Source organism: Eurytemora carolleeae, unplaced genomic scaffold (genome assembly GCF_000591075.1).
Source record: "Eurytemora carolleeae unplaced genomic scaffold, Eaff_2.0 scaffold328, whole genome shotgun sequence".
NCBI lineage: Eukaryota > Metazoa > Arthropoda > Copepoda > Calanoida > Temoridae > Eurytemora > Eurytemora carolleeae.
This window is the reverse complement of record NW_019396232.1, coordinates 156,790-179,456: the sequence shown is the minus strand read 5'-3', so window position 1 is coordinate 179,456 and position 22,667 is coordinate 156,790. Positions and strand designations below refer to the sequence as shown.

At 32.2% G+C, this 22,667-nt stretch overlaps 1 protein-coding gene across 1 annotated transcript; it reads right to left on the bottom strand.

Moving 5' to 3' along the window:
* Positions 1-222: 222 nt before the first annotated feature.
* LOC111698825 (protein msta) lies at positions 223-16,937 on the bottom strand. The gene is made up of 19 exons (XM_023469268.1): positions 16,836-16,937; positions 16,003-16,134; positions 15,178-15,226; positions 14,789-14,884; positions 13,589-13,710; positions 12,138-12,226; positions 11,708-11,787; positions 10,650-10,698; positions 9,824-9,926; positions 9,565-9,618; positions 8,105-8,191; positions 7,136-7,187; positions 5,654-5,685; positions 4,680-4,771; positions 3,534-3,620; positions 3,167-3,223; positions 1,118-1,167; positions 934-992; positions 223-819 (listed from the first exon to the last, which is right to left on the bottom strand). Exons 1-19 carry the CDS (start codon positions 16,889-16,891, stop codon positions 726-728), a joined length of 1,440 nt encoding a protein of 479 aa, XP_023325036.1. The 5' UTR covers positions 16,892-16,937; the 3' UTR covers positions 223-725.
* Positions 16,938-22,667: the final 5,730 nt, after the last annotated feature.

Genomic DNA, 22,667 nt, shown 5'->3' with positions numbered 1-22,667 from the left:
GCTCTGTGGTTGTGACCAAGGAGTATGAAATTAAAGGGAGATATAACTGACACGGCCCGTCTAATGTACAATTACCGCGTATACAATAAACTATTCTGAATATTTCTTCTACAAATGAAGTACCGTCTGCAAAGCATTTATAATCATATTGTATGGCGGGCCGCGTCAGTTGTATCTCCCTTCTATTTTATACTCCTTGGTTGTTTCTCTCGGAATCAAATATTTATTAAATTCCACTTTAATGACCTGAATATCTCGGATATTTGTTACATTAGAAGGTTAAAAAACTATAAATATACAAACAAATAAAAAAAAAACTCGAGTACAGTCTGCACATAAATTACTGTAAGTGTTAACATTTTTTAAGGTCAAAGATTAAGGAGCTAATATTTTGAGAGAACATCTAAATATAGGGATACCCACAATATATGAAACCTTAGGGGAGACTGAACGTAAATTATTTAGTGTCATTTTTTCCATTTTTTATCCCCGTAGCCTTTTTTTAATTACAAGGCAGAAAACCTGTTAATTAGTAACCTGTTAATTTGAAGAGTTTAAAGCTAACATTAAAATTCATATTAATTCTTGTGAAATTCATATAGTATGCTAGCGAAATCTCCAATTTTACAGCTACAGCTTTTTGCACTGTACTGATATATACTCTCTTTGCACTGTATGGTTGCACTTGAAGTCTCATATTTAGTATTCTTGATCTTCATCTTGCGTCAATGAGTGATACTTTCGAAATATTGACGCATTTCTTCAAGAATTGAGATATTCTCATCAATACTTGTCATTGCACTTTTACATCCTTCCAACCTAAAATATATTCGTTACAAATGTAAATTGATTTAGAGTATTTAGCTTAATATATATTTTATTTAGAATTCATAAATTTGATTATTATTTTTTTGTCAATAAATGAATACTTACTCTGCTGCCTTCCTGGCTTCTTTAAAGCAAAATAGGGCATCTCTAAATCCTGCATACACCTAGGGATAATGTAGTGTAGTGTAGTGTAGTGTAGTGTAGTGTAGTGTAGTGTAGTGTAGTGTAGTGTAGTGTAGTGTAGTGTAGTGTAGTGTAGTGTAGTGTAGTGTAGTGTAGTGTAGTGTACCTGTGTATCTGCCAGATTTTCAGTGTTTGTATCGCTACTCTGTCTTCGAACTGAAATAAAAAAGTAAATTAAAACTGGAAAACTAATGAATTGTTTCAAAAAATTTTGTCAAAACGTTTTCAATATTTATAATGTATTCCTTAACTTTTTAACCAATTTGTATCTTCTTTCATGCTTTTAGAAAATGTGGCTGGTGTGTGTTTGGCAATTTTCCTTCTTACTGGGTTCAAATTTTATCTGTTTAAAAATGTGTTTTTCATAAATGTATTCATGCCAGAAGATAACAAAATAGCATTATCTAAACATATTTGTAAAATTCAGATTTTTCAAGAGATTTCTCAGAATTTCTTGGTGGAAAATAAATTAAATGAAAGAAAATTTGATTTTTTATTAAATATATCAAACCATAGAAATATATAGCTGAGAAAATATTCAAATATATTTGAGTAAAGGGATTTTAGGCGTAATTTTGTGGTGTATCCGATTCAAAACCTTTAAACCGTTGACTGTTCAGTGCTCAAGGATGATGGACGTATCCTTTATTTATCTATCTACAGAATTAAACCCTTTCAGTTATTGAAAACTTCATTTGCAAACTGAATTGCTTTTTAGAAGTCGCAGAAAATTAATACCAACTGAAAATCTGGTTTCTGGATTTTCGAGTAGTGAAAGTACCATCAGCTGTGTAGTGTTGAGATTACACTGTACGCTTAAGTACACTCTAGTTTTACGGCGATATGAACACCATACTGTTGTTAACCCTATCCCTGCTGGGGTACTTGAAAACCAGGATATGCTGGGGGGGGGGGCAATTTGACCCCCCCCCCTCTAAATCCCATGTTTTATGTCCAAATATGACAAATGATACATCATTAGAAAGCTCTTGTGCTCTACTTTTAGAATCAGCAAAAAATTTGCAAATTTGCAAAAATTGAATTTTTTATCGCAAAATCCAGTTTCGTAGTAAAAATGTTTGCAAAAAAAAAATTTGTCCAAAAAATATAAAATTATACATTTTTGAAAAGCCCTTGACCATGCCATTTCAAATATGCAAGCTGTGCAGTGTTGAGATCACACGGTACGCTAAAGTACACTCTAGTTTTACGGCGATATGAACACCATACTGTTGTTAATAACATCATCTGTGCAGTGCTGAGATCACACGGTACGCTAAAGTACACTCTAGTTTTACGGCGATATGAACACCATACTGTTGTTAATAATATCAGCTGTGCAGTGTTGAGATCACACGGTACGCTAAAGTGCACTCTAGTTTTACGGCGATATTAACACCATACTGTTGTTAATAATATCAGTTGTGCAGTGTTGAGATCACACGGTACGCTAAAGTACACTTAAGTTTACGGCGATATGAACACCATACTGTTGTTAATAACATCATCTGTGCAGTGATGAGATCACACGGTACGCTAAAGTACACTCTAGTTTTACGGCGTATGAACACCATACTGTTGTTAATAACAACAGCTGTGCAGTGTTGAGATCACACGGTACGCTAAATTACACTTAAGTTTACGGCGATATGAACACCATACTGTTGTTAATAACAACAGCTGTGCAGTGTTGAGATCACACGGTACGCTAAAGTACACTTCAATTTACGGCGATATGAACACCATACTGTTGTTAATGAGGCAATCCCCTCTTTTAATGGAGAGTCACGTGAAATTAAACGTACAGTCCCTTTAAATGCCAGTTTGGTTACATGATATACTGGTCCTTTAACTACCTAAGAACCAGTATCTGAGCAAGAAACAGAAAATTGAGTAACAATTTGGAAATAGTCCTTGTAAATGCATTTTGATTTTGCATATGGTGATGCTTATAAAAAAATAGAATAACGAAAAAGCCTTTAATCTTTTTCATAAAATATTTGACCTTTAAAATGAGATATTACAACGCTGATTTGTATACAATACAATCTCGAAGTCGTTGGATAATTTATTGGGACTACCTCTCTGTTAATTTAAAAAAATTTGTTTGTTATATTAAAGGGAGGGTGCGTTTGTGTTCACTCTCATTCTTTACCTATTTCATCTGATAGAAGAAGCTGTAAGTTTGTTCCAAGATTAACCAGAAGTGATTCTAAACAAGAAAAAATTCAGTATGTTTGTTGTATATAAAAGCATAACCACGTGCACAGTCCATTTTTATCTCGCATGAATTGATATTGGATATCTCTGAATATACATGAATGGATATTGGATACCTCTAAATATGCATTAATGGATATTGGATACCTCTGAATATGCATGAATGGATATTGGATACCTCTTAATATGCATGAATGGATATTGGATACCTCTGAATATGCATGAATGGATATTGGATACCTCTGAATATGCATAAATGGATATTGGATACCTCTGAATATGCATGAATTGATATTGGATACCTCTGAATATAGATAAACCAGGATCTAGGACATCAACAAGCTCTAGCATATCCTTCCCGGCAGATATCTTCAGTAAAGTATCCTCAACTAAAAATAAATATTTTTTTATTAAGATAATTATAAAATGTAAAGAATGAATGTGAAAGTAAAACCTTTCCGTTGTTTAAAATCAGATAACAATAACTCTTTTCATTCTGGAGACTTTTATCTTATATTTAATCAAACCCTTTTCTTCTAACTCCTCTTTAGTAAAAATAAAGAAGTATTATACACTTCAAAACAAAAGAATCCGGAGGGCAAAACTTGTGTGAATTAAATTTCTAGGTTTAGCTCTGTCTACTTTTACCGTTGAACGCTAAACCTTTTAGAGCGCCGTTAAAGATATGGTTAACCAATCAAAAGTCAGGGACAAAATTTATTAAATTTGAGAGAGGTCGCTGAACTATTAGTTCAAATCCTAAACCACCGATTAAACGCTTAAGATGAGGGGTTGAATCAGGGATTCAGGATTTGAAGTTCAGCGGCCTCTCCAATTCATTGAATTCGGTCCCAGACCAATTGTTGGGTTTTAGGGCTTTCATTCGTTGTTATAATTTTCCCAATATTGTCTCTCTATTTGTCTGACGGTGCCAGGGCACGGATATATTTCCCTCGAGTTAAAAATTGAAACCTTTTAGCTCTAAAGTTTCCCCACTAGATATGGAGTTTAGTTGCTGAAACTAAGCGCTATTCAGAACAAAAGTTTCGACCTTAGATAGATTATTCGACTGAAAGTACACATCATTATCCTCACTATAACGAAACGCGCGATATATCCAGGAAAGGATCGTCTAAACCTGAGCAATCCAAAATGTGTGGAAAATGTAATAATTTCAATATTTACGGAGTTTTCAATAATAAAAGGAAAGGAAAAGAGATAAAAAGTTACCTACAAGAACGAGACTTCAAAGATGTTTGTAAATAAAATTCTCATTCTTAGTGGATAGCCCAATAACTTTGATCTTTTTAAAGCCTCAGATTGAAGGAAATTTCTTGTAAAATTATTTAAAAAATATAAATACTTCTTTTAGATCTGATACAATAATCTGATCTCGTTTATTTTATTTTCTTATTTTTTAAAATATGAAATAATTTTCCTTTCTTTACCTGACTCTTCCACTGAGAATTGTAGAAAGAATTTAGCTCGTTCTGCCGTGTGAAGGTAGTGGTTAGGATGTAGTATTCTTTTATTCTGCTCTCTATATATACAGAATACAGATAGAATAGGTAGTGGTTAGGATGTAGTATTCTTTTATTCTGCTCTCTATATATACAGAATACAGATAGAATAGGTAGTGGTTAGGATGTAGTAGTCTTTTATTCTGCTCTCTATATATACAGAATACAGATAGAATAGGTAGTGGTTAGGATGTAGTATTCTTTTATTCTGCTCTCTATATATACAGAATACAGATAGAATAGGTAGTGGTTAGGATGTAGTAGTCTTTTATTCTGCTCTCTATATATACAGAATACAAATAGAATAGGTAGTGGTTAGGATACAGTATTCTTTTATATCTCTCTTTCTCTTTCTATAGTGATCACAAGAAAACAATGGAATAGGAAGACGACATTATATCAATACTTATGTGTATTGTATGGTGTTACAAAGCAAATATTTACTAGTTACTTTTAAAATTACTTATTTTGTGAAATGGGTCTGTTTGCACTGCACAGTTGCTTTCTTTCATGGTCATTGGACTTTTTTAAAGCTAAAACTTAATTCTCAATTAGTCGTCATACTATTCTGGTTATCACTGTATAGATATGTATAATATATATATATATATATAAGTAGATATATAATGAAATAAGTATTCTTTATTCTGTAACAATGAGGAAGATTTCGTTGGTTTTCTCTAGGGGAAAGGGTAAAATTTGACAAGTTTTTACTTTATATCTGCTGCATAAATTAACTTTCGTGGAGAAAGAACATTAAATTTATCATTTTTGAGACAGATAATGGGTCAGACTAAGATTTTAAAAGTAGTGTTTTGAATCAGGCTTAATTTCCCTTCTTTAAAAAGTTAACAACAATTTTGTTTAATTAATTAATTTTACGTTTTTTTTGTATTTCTTACCTAAAAGTTCGGTAGCGCTGAGACCTGGAGCCCTAAAAATCATTCTCAGTGATGATTTTAAATTTTAATTACAAAAAAAATTTCGAAATAGTTTTGTAGCTCATTACAGGCTTCAATTCCTTCAATTCCTTCAATTCCAACCTGATCATTTTCTAAAAGCATATTCGTACTTTTGAATTTATACAATATTTTATCAGATAGAAATTTGATTTTAAAATTAAATATTCATTTTTCCTATTTTCCTTCATCCATAAAATATTTTAACTCCGGAAAAACCGGGGCGTACTTAAAGGGACTGTAAGCGTAATTTCAAATGACTCCAGCTGCATTTATAGAGTGCAGGCATTTCCGATTCACAACGGTACTCTTTAAAATGTTGTCTCAACTTAAGGATGAATGATATATCCTTGTTTTTCGTTCTGAAAATTAATCACATTTAACTGTAGTTTCTCCACAAAGTGAATTGCGGATTTACAGTGAAGAAAAACTCGGGAAATTGTAAGAATCTTTCAAAGATAGCCAAGAATTACAAAGATATATTTCTAATTGTTAAAGGGTGCAAGTTGATTGGATATCTCACTCTTTTAATGGTGGGTCATTTGAATCTACGTATACAGTCCCTTTAAACAAGTTTGGGCGTTTTAAGTTATTTTATTGTTTATTTTAACATTGGGGAAAGGCATCATTAAACTCTGAAAAAAAAACTTGTTAAGAATTTGTATTTTATTGTTCCTAGTCAATATTTAAACCACAGAATTGTCAACGTTTTGGAGAGGATAAAGAATGAAAAGATCTTTAATTAATTTATCGGTTCCAATCAATATGTGTCTTTAAAGAAAGGTTCTCTATGGAACCAAACAGCAGGACCTAAGACAGTGCCGTGAACAAGAGAATAGCACCGACAGATCTTTTATTTCATCTGTCCCCTCTTTCTATTTTTTATATCTGTCAATTAATTAATCATTTAACCTTAATTCTGTCCTATATTCTAGAGTTACAAGATAAGAAAGGAAATAATGATGTTCTACCTTTTATCCTACAAAGGAAATTCACTTTGCTTTTTCTGGATAGAACTGTTTTCTATACTTCTTTTATGTGTAGATAACATGCAATAGAGATTCTATATGTTTTCTCTGTAATTCCATTTAAAGAGACTAAAATTTCAAGTGATCCTTCATTTATAAAATGGCACGTCTAATTCACAACGGTACCCTTAAAAGCGTTGCTCATAAGGTGTGAATTAGATATACATGTTTTTTGTAATTTTAAAACTGTATAATGTTTATTTTCATTTCTGGTTTCTCTACAAAAGTGAAGTGCGCTTTTCTTACGTTAAAAACAGTAAAGAAAATATTAGAATTAAACACATTTTAAGCCAGAGGAAGGATGTTATCAGATAAAGATTTAAATGATCCAGTTTGAATCTTTATAAAGAGGGTCAATTTTTAATTAAGTTGATCAATCTTTATTTTAGTTTTTTACCTGGAATGTTTTGATGTCTTCTCGTATACTCAGGAGGAGAGTGCTTACAAATCTTCAGATTCAAAATATTCAAATTTCAAACTGTTCATTGCTCAAGTTATAGTGTAGTGTACACTAAACAGTACTCTGTACAGTAGTGTACTCTTAACAGTTTACTGCTCATTGCTCAAGTTATAGTGTAGTGTACACTAAACCAATAAATATCTAGACCAGGAACCGCCATATCTGATGCGTCAAATATGTGTACTGCAGTGGGAGGAGATCAAAACAAAGAATTTAGGGGCAACGCATCGTTTTTGAGGGAAAAGGGCCCAAGGGTTGGAATACGAATATATTGCTATTGTATTTTCCATGTTGACCAGAAAGCCAAAAATCATAAGTATTCGCACTAACTTGATTATATTAACTTTTTTTTTGTTGGACTGTAATATAACATCAGAGCTTTAGTCTTTTCCCTTCAACTTCTGTGGGGGCACTGGGTTTGTTTACATTCCTCCCACAGTGTACAATACATAATATGAGTATATCTGAGTTTGCTGTTTTTGTATTAGTTCCTTGCACTAAACAGTGTACAGCCTTAAGTATAAAGCTTTACAGTGTACCCCTAAAACCCCTACTGGTTTCAGTATAAGCAAAAAATGTAAATCGGTATTTTATTTTCAAATCAAACAATAATTCAAAATAAGCTTTTTTAACCCAAATTTTCCTTTAATTAACTTTTATTAAAATTCTTGAAAAAATGTAAAAAATATAAATACAATTCCAACGCATGAGGGAAGAGACAAAATTACTTCAACAAAACTTTACTATTTACTTCTTTTCTAAAAAAAAATTCATTCTAATTTATAAGCAAAATCCCTACTCTGATTTCATCACATAATATCAATAAAGTAAAACTTTTTGATCTTGTCACTAACTCTCCAAACAGAGAAGTTATAATTTGAATCCAACGTAATTTAGAATATGTTCCTGCCGTCCACAGTTTCCTGACAGGATAAACATTTCCAGGTACAATCCTGGTTCAGGGGGTTCAAGGGGATACACACCCCCTCACATCTAGAATATACATAGATAAACATTTCAAGGCACAATCCTGGTCCAGGGGGTTCATGGGGATACACACCCCCTCACATCTAGAATATACATAGATAAACATTTACAGGTACAATCCATGTCCAGGGGGTTCAAGGGGATACACCACCCCCTCACATCTAGAATATACATAGATAAACATTTAAAGGCACAATCCTGGTTCAGGGGGTTCAAGGGGATACACACCCCCTCACATCTAGAATAAACATAGATAAACATTTAAAGGCACAATCCTGGTTCAGGGGGTTCAAGGGGATACACACCCCCTCACATCTAGAATATACATAGATAAACATTTCAAGGTACAATCCATGTCCAGGGGGTTCAAGGGGATCTCACATCTAGAATATACATAGATAAACATTTCAAGGTACAATCCATGTCCAGGGGGTTCAAGGGGATACACACCCCCTCACATCTAGAATATACATAGATAAACATTTCAAGGTACAATCCATGTCCAGGGGGTTCAAGGGGATACACACCCCCTCACATCTAGAATATACATATTTATATATACACTGTACAGATTATTTACTATCAAATATTTCAAAAATAGAATTCGTCTTGAATACAGTTCCACAAGGTAATAATTTATCAACCGGTTTACCCATAAAGGATGAGAATATAAAGACGACCTGAAACTTTTAAAATATAAAGATATAAATTGAGTACAATCGTCTCTGAAGTCTCATCCTTTGTGGATAATCCTGTATGGGAAAGTATTTATTATTTTAGTTTGTTTTTGAGTTAAAATTTTACATTTATGGATAAAAGTAAATATATTTTAATATCTTTATATATAAAAGTAGCCTCTGTTTGTACGATCATAGCTCAGGAGCCCCTGGACTGATTTGCTTACAAATTTTTATTGGGTCACTAGTAAGTTGATTTGCTGGACTTTTATAGGGAAAACTTAGTTTAAAAGAGAGTGACCGGCCGGCTATGTAAGGATGTAAATTAGATGAACTGAGTATGCAGTGTTGTGGAAAACTTCTTTCGAATTCATTTGAGACGTATTAAACTTTTTAAAGATCTGTAAATCCTGATTTTAAGCGCAAATTCGACGTTTAAAACTCCTACTTTGGAGGTGGATAATTTAATAATAATTAAAGAAAACTAATTCTACTTTACATAGCCGGTCAATCCCTTTAAGGCAAAGCTCTGTTTCTAAGCTAGTAAACAAAATTAGTCTGAGTAACATAAAACTAATTATTTTCCCTTTTTTTTGAGTATCAATATACAATATACAGTATACAATACAGTACAATATACAATACAATAAAATATACAATATACAATACAATAAAATATACTATACAATACAGTATAAATACCTTTGACAGTAAATGCTACTAGTATAAGAACTGCACTCGGTTGGATCACAACACCTGTAATCAGAAAAATACTATAATCACAAAATCCTGTGTTTTGTAAATTGTGAAAAGATTCAACTAAAAGACGACTTTTGGTTCATTGCACAATTTTTGTTTTTTTGTATGCAAAAATTGACTATTAAAATGTCAACTTAGGTTTAGCAGTTGTGCCCCTTGTCCGAAGTTTTATGGTTCATACTGTATTTGAGGTTATCATTACCTTTTACAATGACAATCTAAGAATGATTCTCTAAGAAGTCGTCTTCTCTCCAGAGTTCCAATAGGAACCACTTCTGGAAGACGACAATATGTAATCTTTTCTCCTAAATACAAGAGGAAGATTATTAAGGAACTAAAAACGTAATTTCAAGTGACACTGTATTTTTAAGTGGCATCTCCGATTCACATTCATACCCTTTAATGCTGTGTGTGATAAAGAATTAATGATATATCCATGATTTAACTTTGAAAACTGATTTCCAACTGTGATTTCTATAAAAAATGGACCTTAGGGTTTCTGTTACATAATTACATTGGAGGAAATTGTTCAGATTTAACGTGGTTTTCAAGTTGGAAAAACAACGATACTTCCAAGTTCATTATATCAGATAGATGTTTATATGGTAATATGATGTTAATGTAATAGTCAGCAATTTTACAATTTATAATCCCCTTCCTGTTAAGGGGCTGTAGACGTGATTTCAGCATGACTCTCAATTTTTTTTATTCTTTAAGCAACAATTTTGCGTGCATCTTGTAACAATAATTTTAATATTTTTTGCTGACATTAATGAAGGTACAGTAATAGATTTACAAACTAAGCAATTAATGGTAAATATGTTTTACCTTTCTTTATAAATTTACAAACTAATCAATTACTGGTAAATAGGTTTTACCTTTCTTTATAAATTTACAAACTAAGCAATTAATGGTAAATAGGTTTTACCTTTCTTTATAAATTTACAAACTAATCAATTACTGGTAAATAGGTTTTACCTTTCTTTATAAATTTACAAACTAAGCAATTAATGGTAAATATGTTTTACCTTTCTTTATAGGAACAGATGCATAAACAAACATCTTGGGTTGATCTCCCTGATTTTCAAATAAACCTTTTTTGTGCATGCATGTACAGTGTGTCTCAAAAGGGTAAATATTTTGTCAATTTGTCAAGTCTGATAAAAATGAGGAAAGCAATAATTTTGATATTTTGATCCCCTTTATAAAACGATAACAGAAACAAAACTTTAAGAAATTTAAATTTTTTAACCAACAAAATTTGTTTAAGCACCGCGCCGAAGCCATGTTAAACTTAGTAAAAAAAGTCTTCAAATTTGTATTCAACATTATTTAAAGAAGAAATGCTATTAGGTTAAAATTGGCTTTGACGGTGCTCCAAAGATTTACTTAGATGAAAATTTTACATTTTAAAATTTTACAGAATAAAGGTTTAGAATAAAACAATTTAGATATATATAAACATACATTCTACAAGAGAGGAACAGAATTTGGATGTATGATCAGCTAAAAAGAAGATACAACAGTCAGAAAAAAAATTCACTGCTCTTTTAAAAATTTTGTTAAAAAAGTATATATATTAATGCGAAAACAAATGCTAAAAAAAGATATATACATACAGTGAAACCCTTAATAACGCATACATCGGAAGAATTTATCAAATGTCGTCTTGACAATTTTTCAATGAGTTTTATACTGTATTACGTAAATTTAATTTTTTGCGAAAATAAATAAATAGCCATGAATATACGGGAACAGTTTTAAAGAGTTCCATATTATGATTTAATTAAAAAACTAAATATCTGCAACATTCCATTATCAGAAAGTGAAGAATACGACATTTGATGAATTCTTTCGATGCATTCGTTATTAAGGGTTTCATTGTACATAAACCAGAATATAAAGTTATAGGTTAGATCCCAATATGGAGGCTTTTAACACACAGACTGGTTTCAAAACCCCTAATTGCACTGTCATATAAAGGTTGCAATCCCTTAAGAAAAAAAATCAAGAAAATTTTCCAAATTACTTCTAATCCCGATTCTCTTCTCAGGAAGAATTTGAAAGAGCTCGGTTTAATTTGTTCCTTTATGATGATTCTTGTATTCTGTATACATGAATGTGTGAGCAGTCCACCCTGCAGGTAAACACCGTGTAAACTTATACCTAAGCAATAAAAATGTCGTCTTCGTGAAAATTTAAATAATCTTTTATAAATAAACTTAAGAAATGGAAAACGATGTTGGGGGGGGGGGGGGGTTCCCTCCCAAAAAAAGTTGTAACTTTACACAAAATAGGATGATGACTGATAGAAAACTTGTATTTTACTTTACATATTTATGTAACATTTCAAAAGTTTCATTATATTTTTTTTTAAATCAAGAACCGTTCTTTAATGTAAATAACTTTTTCTTTAAAATTTCAAAATTTAAACATTGATTTATTTGTTTATTTTTTTATGTTTATTCAAACATCTATTTGTGTTTGAATATTTGATATAAATATTTTGTACAGACCTTCTGATCTAGCAATAATACAAGAGCTTGTCGCTGCCAGATACACTGAGGAGATATCTTCAATAGAGTAGTTCAATCCACAATCATCCCTACACAATATATGTATATATGATATATATAAAGTAATAATCTCCGTTTGGGTGTCTTGGTGTCTGTTTGTTTGTTTGTCCGATCTTAACTCAGAAACCCCAGGACCAATTTGCCTCAAATTTTGATTAAGGGATTCGGGAGAACCACGGGAATTTTCTTAGCTTGGTGTTGAGATCCTAAGTTTTATAGGGAAAAATAGCTAAAATCGCAAGTTACCACCAAGCGCGGGTAAATGGCGGGAGCAACTATAAGTACCCTGGGCAACGCTGGGTTTTCAAGCTAGTATATATTAAGGTTCCCATTAAATACATATATATACACATAAAGTGAGAACCCGAAAACTAGAAAATATGAAGACGACTTTAAACTGAAAGTATAACTGTATACAGACCAATGAACATATGAGACACAGCAATTTTACAATGTAAACACGCCCATAGTGATTTAATAAGTGTCTAGCTAGTGTAACTATTTGTTTTGTGACATCATCAAAAACACTTAAATATTGCAATATATAAAGTTGTAAGAAAAATATATATTTTCTGCACATTTAGCTGATAATTGATAATATTCAGATTGGAAGAAGAAGTATAAATGTAAATAATTGGAAAACTGTAATTAATTATTAAAATATTTGATGTCTAATATCGATAAAGTGCATTTTATATGTGTTATTGTCATACTGAAAACATTCTTTTCACGTTCATTTATTTAATATTGAAATTTTTTTATTATTATAATTTTGTATTTATTATAAAACATATATTCATGGAACTTTGGAAGTATCTGTTGAAAGTAAATGTTCGTTAAAAGAAACCAATTATGTTCATCATTTATTGTTCATTGTTCATTTTGAGCTGGATTATGATGAACTCCAATTCATGAATTAAAAGAAGTGTCTTGTCCGATTCACACTTTGTCTGATCAAAAGTTAATGAGATATACATATTTTCTTTTTAATAATTTTTTTTATATTGTGATTTCTATAGAAGTGACTTGCAGATTCTTGGCTGCAGAAAAAAATGGAAACATTTTTGATAATTTAACATCTTTGAGGCTAAAAAGATGAAATGTCACTAGAATTTAAAACGCCAGTTTCTTTAAAGGAAAGGATAAATATATATTTTAAGTGGTCTCGTCTCTGTACCTGATAAAGAAACTAGATCCTGAATCCTGGTTTAGTATATCCGGAGCAAGATCTAAACTCTGTACCTGATAAATGAAACTAGATCCCTTAGTCCTGGATTATGGTTTAGAATATCCGGAGAAAGATCTAAACTCTGTACCTGATAAATGAAATATAGATCCCGAAGTCCTGGATCCTGGTTTAGAATATCCGGAGCAAGATCTAAACTCTGTACCTGATAAATGAAACTAGATCCCTAAGTCCTGGATCCTGGTTTAGAATATCCGGAGAAAGATCTAAACTCTGTAAACCATGATCACATAATCCTTGAAGTTTCTCCCATATCCTCAGGTTCTTCTAAAAGATAAAGACGAGAAAGATAAACCAGAGCTGGGAACTTTAGAATGGTGGATATCAGGATTAATGCTTAATCCTCTGGTTTTGTTAATCTCGAGACTGACATAATCTTGAGATTATGTTAGTCTTCTCGAGACTAACATAATCTCGAGATTATGTTAGTCTTGAGATCAAATATTTAGATCAACAACTTGGATTCTAGGAACGCCAGATTTGTTGACTGGAAGGGCCATCACTTATTTGTCACCTATTTGTTAATTAATACATTAGTTAAAATTGGTTACAAAAGAATCTCAATTGTATTATTAAATATTTTTCTTCACCAATTAATTTACAAAATGGCCAACAACAAAATCTTTATTTGTTAGAAATTGCGGATTTCTCTCATGGGATGGAATTTATTTTCAAGGCTGTCATTGGTCAATACAATTTACGAACTATATTCCTGCACTCTCATTGGAGAAAACAATGTACGGATATCCAAAGAGAGAGAAAAAGAGTGGATTAAGGACTAAAATTAAAAGTTTCCACAGTGGATATTCGGATTAAGTAATTGGGATTAAAGGTTATCCATTCTAAAGTTCCCAACTCAGATAACTTTGTACATTTTTTTTATAATAAAAGTGTACTGCAGTGTGTACTACTGTAAACAAACACTGTTCTGCTCAGTCCAAGTTTTGTTTATATATTCCTCCTGGAAACCACATTATGCTTTTTGTAAATAAAGCTGTATCTGATGGAGGGATCAAGGATAGATTTAAAGACACATACAGAAAGACGCAATGTGAATAATATAGATAAAGATAAGCTAGTATATAGCAGTACAATTGTAGAGAGAAATAAGGACGGGTTGGATAGCAATAGATGTAAAGTATACCTTGAGAAGAATACATCTCTGAGAGAGAAATAAGGACGGGTTGGAAAAGAATAGATGTAAAGTATACCTTGAGAAGAATACATCTCTGAGAGAGAAATAAGGAAGGGTTGGAAAAGAATAGATGTAAAGTATACCTTGAGAAGAATACATCTCTGAGAGAAAAATAAGGACGGGTTGGAAAAGAAAAGATGTAAAGTATACCTTAAGAAGAATACATCTGAGGGAAAGAACATGACGTGTAGGTAAACCAAGCTCCGGGCCCTTCACTGTACACGAGGAAAGAAGACGACATTCCTCCTGGATTAATTTTTACAATATCTAAATTTAAATTCAACAATTTAAAACTAGAAACTATATTGATAAGACAAGAAGTTATAGAAACAATAGATTTACAGCTTGTGCCCGGTCAATGCAAAATGATATCCAAAGATTTTTTATTTTAAGGTAAACCCTTGTCCTATTTACAGAGTTCCTCACAAAAGGATGATATTTATTTTGACAGATTTTCCGGTCAAAATTAAAGTCTCATTCTTAGTGGGTAACCCTGTATGCTATCTATATATAGCTTTGAACTCAGTTTTATTTTATACCTGATGAATATCTGAGTGTACACATCGTTGACACAATGTCCACCAACATCTGAACAAAAATTGTATGTATATGTGCAGTTTATGTTTACCTGGAGAAATCCTCTGGTGTAAATTATGCATGGAGCAAATTACTCTGGTATATGGAACACCTGGAGCAACCTTCTGGAGTATAAAGTATACCGGAAGCAAACAACCTGAGTATAAATTATACAGCTGAAGCAAACTGCTTGAGTTTAAAATATACCTGGAGTAAAATTCTTTATTACAAAGTTTATCTGAGCAAACAGCTTTGGTATAAAGTATACCTGGAGCAAACTGCTGGAGTATAAAGTATATCTGGAGAAAATTGCATGAGTATAAAGTATACCTCGAGAAAACTGCTTGAGTATACAGTAAAACTGGAGCAAACTGCTTGAGTTTAAATTATACCGGGAGAAAACTGCTTGAGCATAAAGTACACCTAAAGTAAACTTCTTGAGTATAAAGTATACCTGGAGTAAACTGATTGAGTATAAAGTATACCTGGAGAAAACTGCTTGAGTATAAAGTAAAACTGGAGCAAATTGCTTAAGTATAAATTATGCCTGGAGTAAACTGTTTGAGCATAAAGTATATTCGGAGAAAACTGCTTGAATATAATTAGTACACATTGAGAAAATTGCTTGAGTATAATATTAATGTATACCTGGAGCAAACTGCTTCAGTAGAAAGTATACCTGGAGAAAACTGCTTGAATATAAAGTATACCTGTATATAGATTATACCTGGAGCAGACTGCTTGAGTGTAGAGTATTCGTGTAGCAAACTGCTTGATTATAAGTATACCTGGAGCAAACAGCTTGAGTATCTCTAGAGCAAACTATACATGAACCCTGAGAATCTCCGGGTCCGACAGCTACAGGATGTTCACTAAAGATAAGTTCTCCGGCCTCAAGATCTCTGAGAGCTACTAGGTGCCTTGACAATCATTTAAAATAAAAAAATCTGAAGGGAATTTAAACTGTTTTTTGTCGTTAAACGTTTTGACGAAAAAAGTCAATAAATTCTATTTTCTCTTTATTAATAGTAAAAAGCTATATAAGTCTAAAACTACTGATCAATATCATCCATATTTGATGAAACTAATACAGAGAAGCACTCTCACAACTTGATGTTTATTTTTAATAAGTTCTTGTGAATAAAATATTTAATACTTTCCAGCAAATTTTATTGAAATTTTCTCTTTTACTTGCTAAAAGTTTACAATGCAGTTTTGTGAAGCTGAGAAAAACTGAACAAAACTGGAACTATCACTCAACTTTACTGTAACTAACTGCGCTAAACTGAAAACTAACAGAATACAAGCGTAATTAACTGCACTTAGCTGTAATTAACTGCACTTCGCTGTAACTAACTGCACTTTGTTGTAACTAACTGCATAGTTCTTAGAACATTTTGTAAATCTCACTACTAGTTTCTAGTAGTTAAGTGGCCATGCTTCACCTAAGCTTATGAATTACTTTTTGACCTTTAAAATGATTGTAGCCTTACTTTTCTACTGTTACGTCTAATTAGTAATTGTGAATAACTTTAAATTAAGTTTTACAAAAGATTTCAAATTGATTTCAGATCAAATACGATTCTAGTTCTTAATTAATTTATGTGGCAGAAAATCCTACCTAGAGTTTTCCTCAGTTTCCAGTATACGGAATAGAACAGGATCAAGGTTTTCCATTTTATTCTGATATTCAAGTTATTCAGCTTCATAAACCTTTATAAAAGATGAATATGAAAACAGTTTAGTAAACAGATGGAAATGGCGGGAAAAGAAAAATGACGACAAACATATCTAAATTATTAAACAAAATACATCACTCTTCACAACCTAGCCATAAAAATACAGTTACTATGTAGAAACCTATAAACAACAGGTACTTGAAACCTATAACCAGACCCTAGAAACCTGGAACCAGATCCTTTAAAGCCTGGAACCGATACTTGAAACCAGAAACCAGATGCTTGAAACCTGGACCCAAATACTTGAACCTGGAACCAGATAATATAAACCTGGAACCAGACACTAGAAATCTGGAACCAGACACTAGAAATCTGGAACCAGACACTAAAAATCTGGAACCAGATACTAAAAATCTGGAACCAGACCCTAGAAACCTGGAATCAGATACTAGAAACCTGGAAACAGATACTTGAACCTGGAACCAGATGATGCTTGAACCTAGTTACTAGAAAATCTAGAACCAGATACTTGAAACCTGAAACCAGATACTTGAACCTTGAACCAGATACTTGAAACCTGGAACCAGATACTTGAAACCTGGAAACAGATACTTGAAACCTTGAACCAGATACTTGAAACCTGGAATCAGATACTAGAAATCTGGAACCAGATATTTGAAAACTGGAAACAGATACTAGAAACCTGGAACCAGATAATAGAAAATTTGACCCAGATACTAGAATCCTGGAACCAGATACTAGAATTCTGGAACCGATACTAGCAACTTGAAACCAGATACTAAAAATCTTAAACAAGAAACTAGAAACCTTGAACCAGATACAAGAAACCTTGAACCAGATACAAGAAACCTAGAACTAGACACTAGAAACCTGGAACCAAACTAGACACCTGAAACCAGATACTAAAAATCTGGTATCAGATAATAGAAACCTGGAACTAGATACTAGAAACCTGAAACCAGATACTAAAAATCTTAAACAAGAAATTAGAAACCTGGAACTAGATACTAGAAACCTGAAACCAGATACTAAAATCTTAAACAAGATTCTAGAAACCAGGAACTAGATACTAGACACCAGAAACAGGTACTAGAAACCTGAAACTAGATGCTAGAAACCTGGAACCAGATACCAGAAACCTGGAACCAGTTACTAGAAACCTGGAACCAGATGCTAGAAACCTGGAACCAGATAATAGAAACCTGGAACCAGACACTAGAAATCTGGAACCAGATACTAGAAACCTAGAACCAGATAATAGAAACCTGGAACCAGACACTAGAAATCTGGAATCAGATACTAGAAATCTGGAACCAGATACAAAAAATCTCGAACCAGATACTAGAGATCTGGAACCAGTTACTTAAGACCTGGAACCAGATATTAGAGACCTGGAACCAGATACTAGAAATCTGGTACCAGATACTATAGAAATATGGAACCAGATATTAAAGAAAACTTAAAAGATGAAAAATGTATTTTTTTTGTATAAAACAAGATAAGTAATTTGTTAAAAGTTTGTTCCCCCCCCCCCCTGCCCAACTCCCTTCACCTCTGAAATATGAAAACCTTGAAATAATTGCACTGACCTACTCGTCTAACCTTTAATAGTTTGGTGAATGATGTGAGGGTTATAAATCAAACGAATTGAACAAATCAGATTAAAGTACATACAGTCTACTTCGATTCTGTCCACGCCATTATAAAAAAATTACTGAGCCTAATTGTATTTAGGATTCAAGTCAACAAAAAATCGTAGCAAAAAATATTTTTATATTATCAGACAATACATTCTTGTAAATTTTTCTAAAATTTAAAAGATTATCAGCATCTTGCCATATTTTGCATGAAATTAAATTTGTTTTGTTTTTTCAACCATTTCTACAGTTTAAAATCTTGCGATTAAATATTTTTAGGAGCACAAATCCTTTCTTATTTATTCTCAGCTTAGCCCGTTCTAAAGTACACAATGTTTAAACTTGAAAATCATCGGGTTTTTTTTCCGTTATTAAACTGTTTAAAATGTTTTGTTTAAGAAAAGGTTGAAACTTCTCCAAGAAATATTGTTTTATTCTTGACTCTCAGACTAAAACAAACAAAGCAGTAATTTTCTAAAGAATGCAATCGGGAAAAGGTCAAACACGTTTTGAGCAATTTTTTAAAAATTTATACCTCTTCTCAGTATACTTGCATAAAAGTAGTGTGATAAAGATTGAACTATTTTAATCAAGTGAAAATGAATTACAAAAAATTAAATCTGTAAATTATTCCCTCTCTTCCATATTTATTTTAAGTTCTATCTTAAACGTCGAAGATAAAATGTTTGTACACCTTAAAAACACACAAAAATTCAAGAAAGAATATTTCCTAAATCATGGAAAAAAGAAGAAATAATTCTAGAAATATATAAATGATTGCAGTGAATACCCCCCCCCCCCATAAAATATATAGAAAACAAACTTTATACTATAAATTTTAATTTTAACATTTCTAAACAATTTAGTGGATAAAAGAATTTGAAACATTAATACAAAATTCTTTAATATAATGAGATAACTCTGAGATAAATTTACTTGATACCATTGAATAACATTATACAATGGTACCAAGTAAGTAAAAGCAGTTTTGATATCTCAATATTTGTTATTGTTATTTCATCAAATCAAAATATAAAGAAATGAGTCTTTGCCACGACTTCTGATATTCTAATCCTATATCTTTAAGCAACCCAATGTCCTAGATCTTAGATATTTCAAACTATGAATTTTGTTAAATCAAATAATCCAAGTTTAAATTTATAACAAAGGTTTCAATATACAGTGAGAATCAAAAAACTGTGAAATAGGAAGACGACTTTTAGACTCAAGTTATAATTTTAAATAGACCAATAAATATGAAACATAGCATGTGTGAATGTCAACGGACCTGAATAAGGAATTGTATACATTAGAAGTAAAACTATTTGCTTCGGAACAACATCAAATAGATTTAATTATATTGCTTTAATGTCGTCTTCTTATTCCAAGGTTTTCTGCAGGTATCACTGTATACCCAAAAATAACAAATAAACAAATAAATGTGTTTGTGTAGTTTGACCGGCCCGCTGCTACTACCTGAGTATAGGGTGTACTGTGTGATCAGCTGATCTATTCTGCTCCTCCAGCAGTCTCCAGTCCTCACCCTTTCTCCTTTCTCCACAGCTCAGATATCTGATACGATGGAGTAACAAACATAACTAACTGCGCCTATCCTGTCCTAGCCGCAGCGCTCAGCCCCCCTTATCATCATGAGGTGCATCAGAAGACCTAATGCCTATTCTAGAATTAAAGGGAGTGTTCGCGAAAAATGAAAGGGGGTATAGGCTTAATGCGATAAAAAAGCGCTTTTGATCGCTACTAATCTTACTTCTATCTGTTGCGTCTATAAGGAGAAACTTGTTAAAGACGTCTCATACCGAATAACTTAGCGCCCATACAAATTGAGAAAATTGCAGCATACGACTTAGACCGTAAAAAATCAATTTAATTTCAAACAAATCACTCAGATATTACAACCTATGGTCATCGATTATCTTTCGCCACATTTGTATATAGTTTATATTTTATAATATTTTTTAATTAATTTGTTTTGAATTTGATTATTTCTCTAGCAGCTTGCGCAACTATCTAAGAATGCCGCGGACCACTCACATTTTTCGAAATCAGTTAAAACGTTTTCTAAAAATATAAAATATTATAAAATATAAACTATATACAAATGTGGCGAAAGATAATCGATAAATATAGGTTGTACTATCTGAATGATTTGTTTGAAATTAAATGGATTTTTTATGGTCTAAGTGATATGTTGCAATTTTCTGAATTTATATGTGCGCTAAGTTATTCGGTATGAGACGTCTTTAACAATTTTCTCCTTATAAACGCAACAGATAGAAGTAAGATTAGTAGCGATCAAAAACGCTTTTTTATCGCATTAAGCCTATATATATACCCCCTTTCATTTTTCGCGAACACTCCCTTTAAAGAAAGAAGTTTGAGCATTGTAGAGATGAGTCTTTTCCTCACTTTGTCTTTCAGAAATTAAAATTGTGGTACCAAAAAAAGAGGGAGGGGGGGGGACGGGGTTCGTCAAATTGTATTAGAAATCAAAATCACATAAATCATTTTATTCTAGATTTAAAGTCTTTGGATCTTTGGATCAAAATACCAAATATATCAACAAAATAAATATTTCTTTTTAAGAATCAAAACTTGATATTATGTATGAATTATTGTCACTTTGATCCATGTGTATTTGGATATTGCCTGAGAAGAGAGAAGATAAGGACAGTTTATAATAGAGATAAATAATTCAAAATGAGTTTATAATATCCTGAGAATCTGAACCCAGGGGCTCCTGTATTAAAATAGAGATATATAGCAACTAGTTGAAATAGAGAGATACCATTCCTCATCCCGCATCGTCCTATTCATTCCTCATACCGTAGATTCCTATTCATTCCTCATCTCTTATCTTCCTATCCATTCCCCATATCTTATCTTCCTATTCATTCCTCATCTCATATTTTCCTATTCATTCCCAATATCTTATCTTCCTATTCATTCCTCATCCCTTATCTTCGTATTCATTACTCAACCCTTATATTTCCCATATCTTATCTTTCTATTCATCCCTTATCTTCATATTCATTCCTCATCCTGTATCTTCAAATTCATTCCTAATCCCGTATCTTACTATTCATTCTTCACCCCTTATATTCATATTCATTCCCCTTCCGGATCTTTCGGATCTTTCTATTTATTACGCATCCCTTATCTTCATATTCATTCCTCATCGCTTATCTTCCTATTCATTCCACATCTCTTATCTTTCTATTCATTCCTCATCCCGTATCTTCCTATTCATTCCTCCTGTCATATCTTCCTATTCATTCCCCATATTTTATCTTTCTATTCATGCCTTATCTTTCAATTCATTCCTCATCCCTTTTCTTCATATTCATTCTTCCCTTCCTATTTTTCTTTTCATTCCTTATCCCATATCTTCCTATTCATTCTTCATCAATTTTCTTCCTATTCATTCTTCATCAATTTTCTTCCTATTCATTCTAGATCCCATATCTTCCTATTCATTCTTCATCCATTATCTTCTTAATCATTTCCTGTTCTTTCATTATCCGGCCATTTTCTTCCTATTCATCCCTCCAGTCCTAAAAATCCTATCAATCTCTCCAGTTTTATTATTGAATTTTCAAGTGACCATTCCTTATCTTCTCATTCATCTTCCTAAACTTTATCCTACCCTTCTAAACAAAATCTTCTTATCCTACCCATAATCTTCTTTAAGTCAAACTTCTCAGAACGTGAGCACTGGTTTCAAATTCTTGGATTTTTGCAACCTGCTATTTTGGAATATGACCAACACTGAACAGTTAAAGTTTTAAATATAAAAAGTTTACACCCTCAGGTTGCAAATTTCAAGGAAGTAGAAAATTAGAGTTTGCGGCAAGTTTTAGTTTCTTTATCCTTCTATGCAATGGATGGTTATTTATGCTTAATGCAGTGTTCTAAGACTACTTGCATGTTGCAAGTTGACAACTGTATTTAACAAGCTAATATGGCACTCCTTATAAATCCCTGTACACATTTTTCATACGAAACATTATGTCCAGCAAACATAAATCACAAGATCGTTTGGAGGTTCAGAAGAATTTCTTACACATGCCTCATCTTTTCCCTACCGCAGTACATGAA

What these genes read in the sequence shown, in the direction of transcription:
- LOC111698825 (XM_023469268.1), bottom strand. Translation starts at nt 16,891, where the DNA reads ATGGAAAACCTTGATCCTGTTCTATTCCGTATACTGGAAACTGAGGAA. An exon ending in CAGCGCTACCGAACTTTTAG is followed by an intron (nt 4,772 to 5,653) that starts GTAAGAAATACA and finishes CTGTATATATAG; the next exon opens with AGAGCAGAATAAAAGAATAC. An exon ending in TCTTCTATCAGATGAAATAG is followed by an intron (nt 1,168 to 3,166) that starts GTAAAGAATGAG and finishes TTTTTATTTCAG; the next exon opens with TTCGAAGACAGAGTAGCGAT.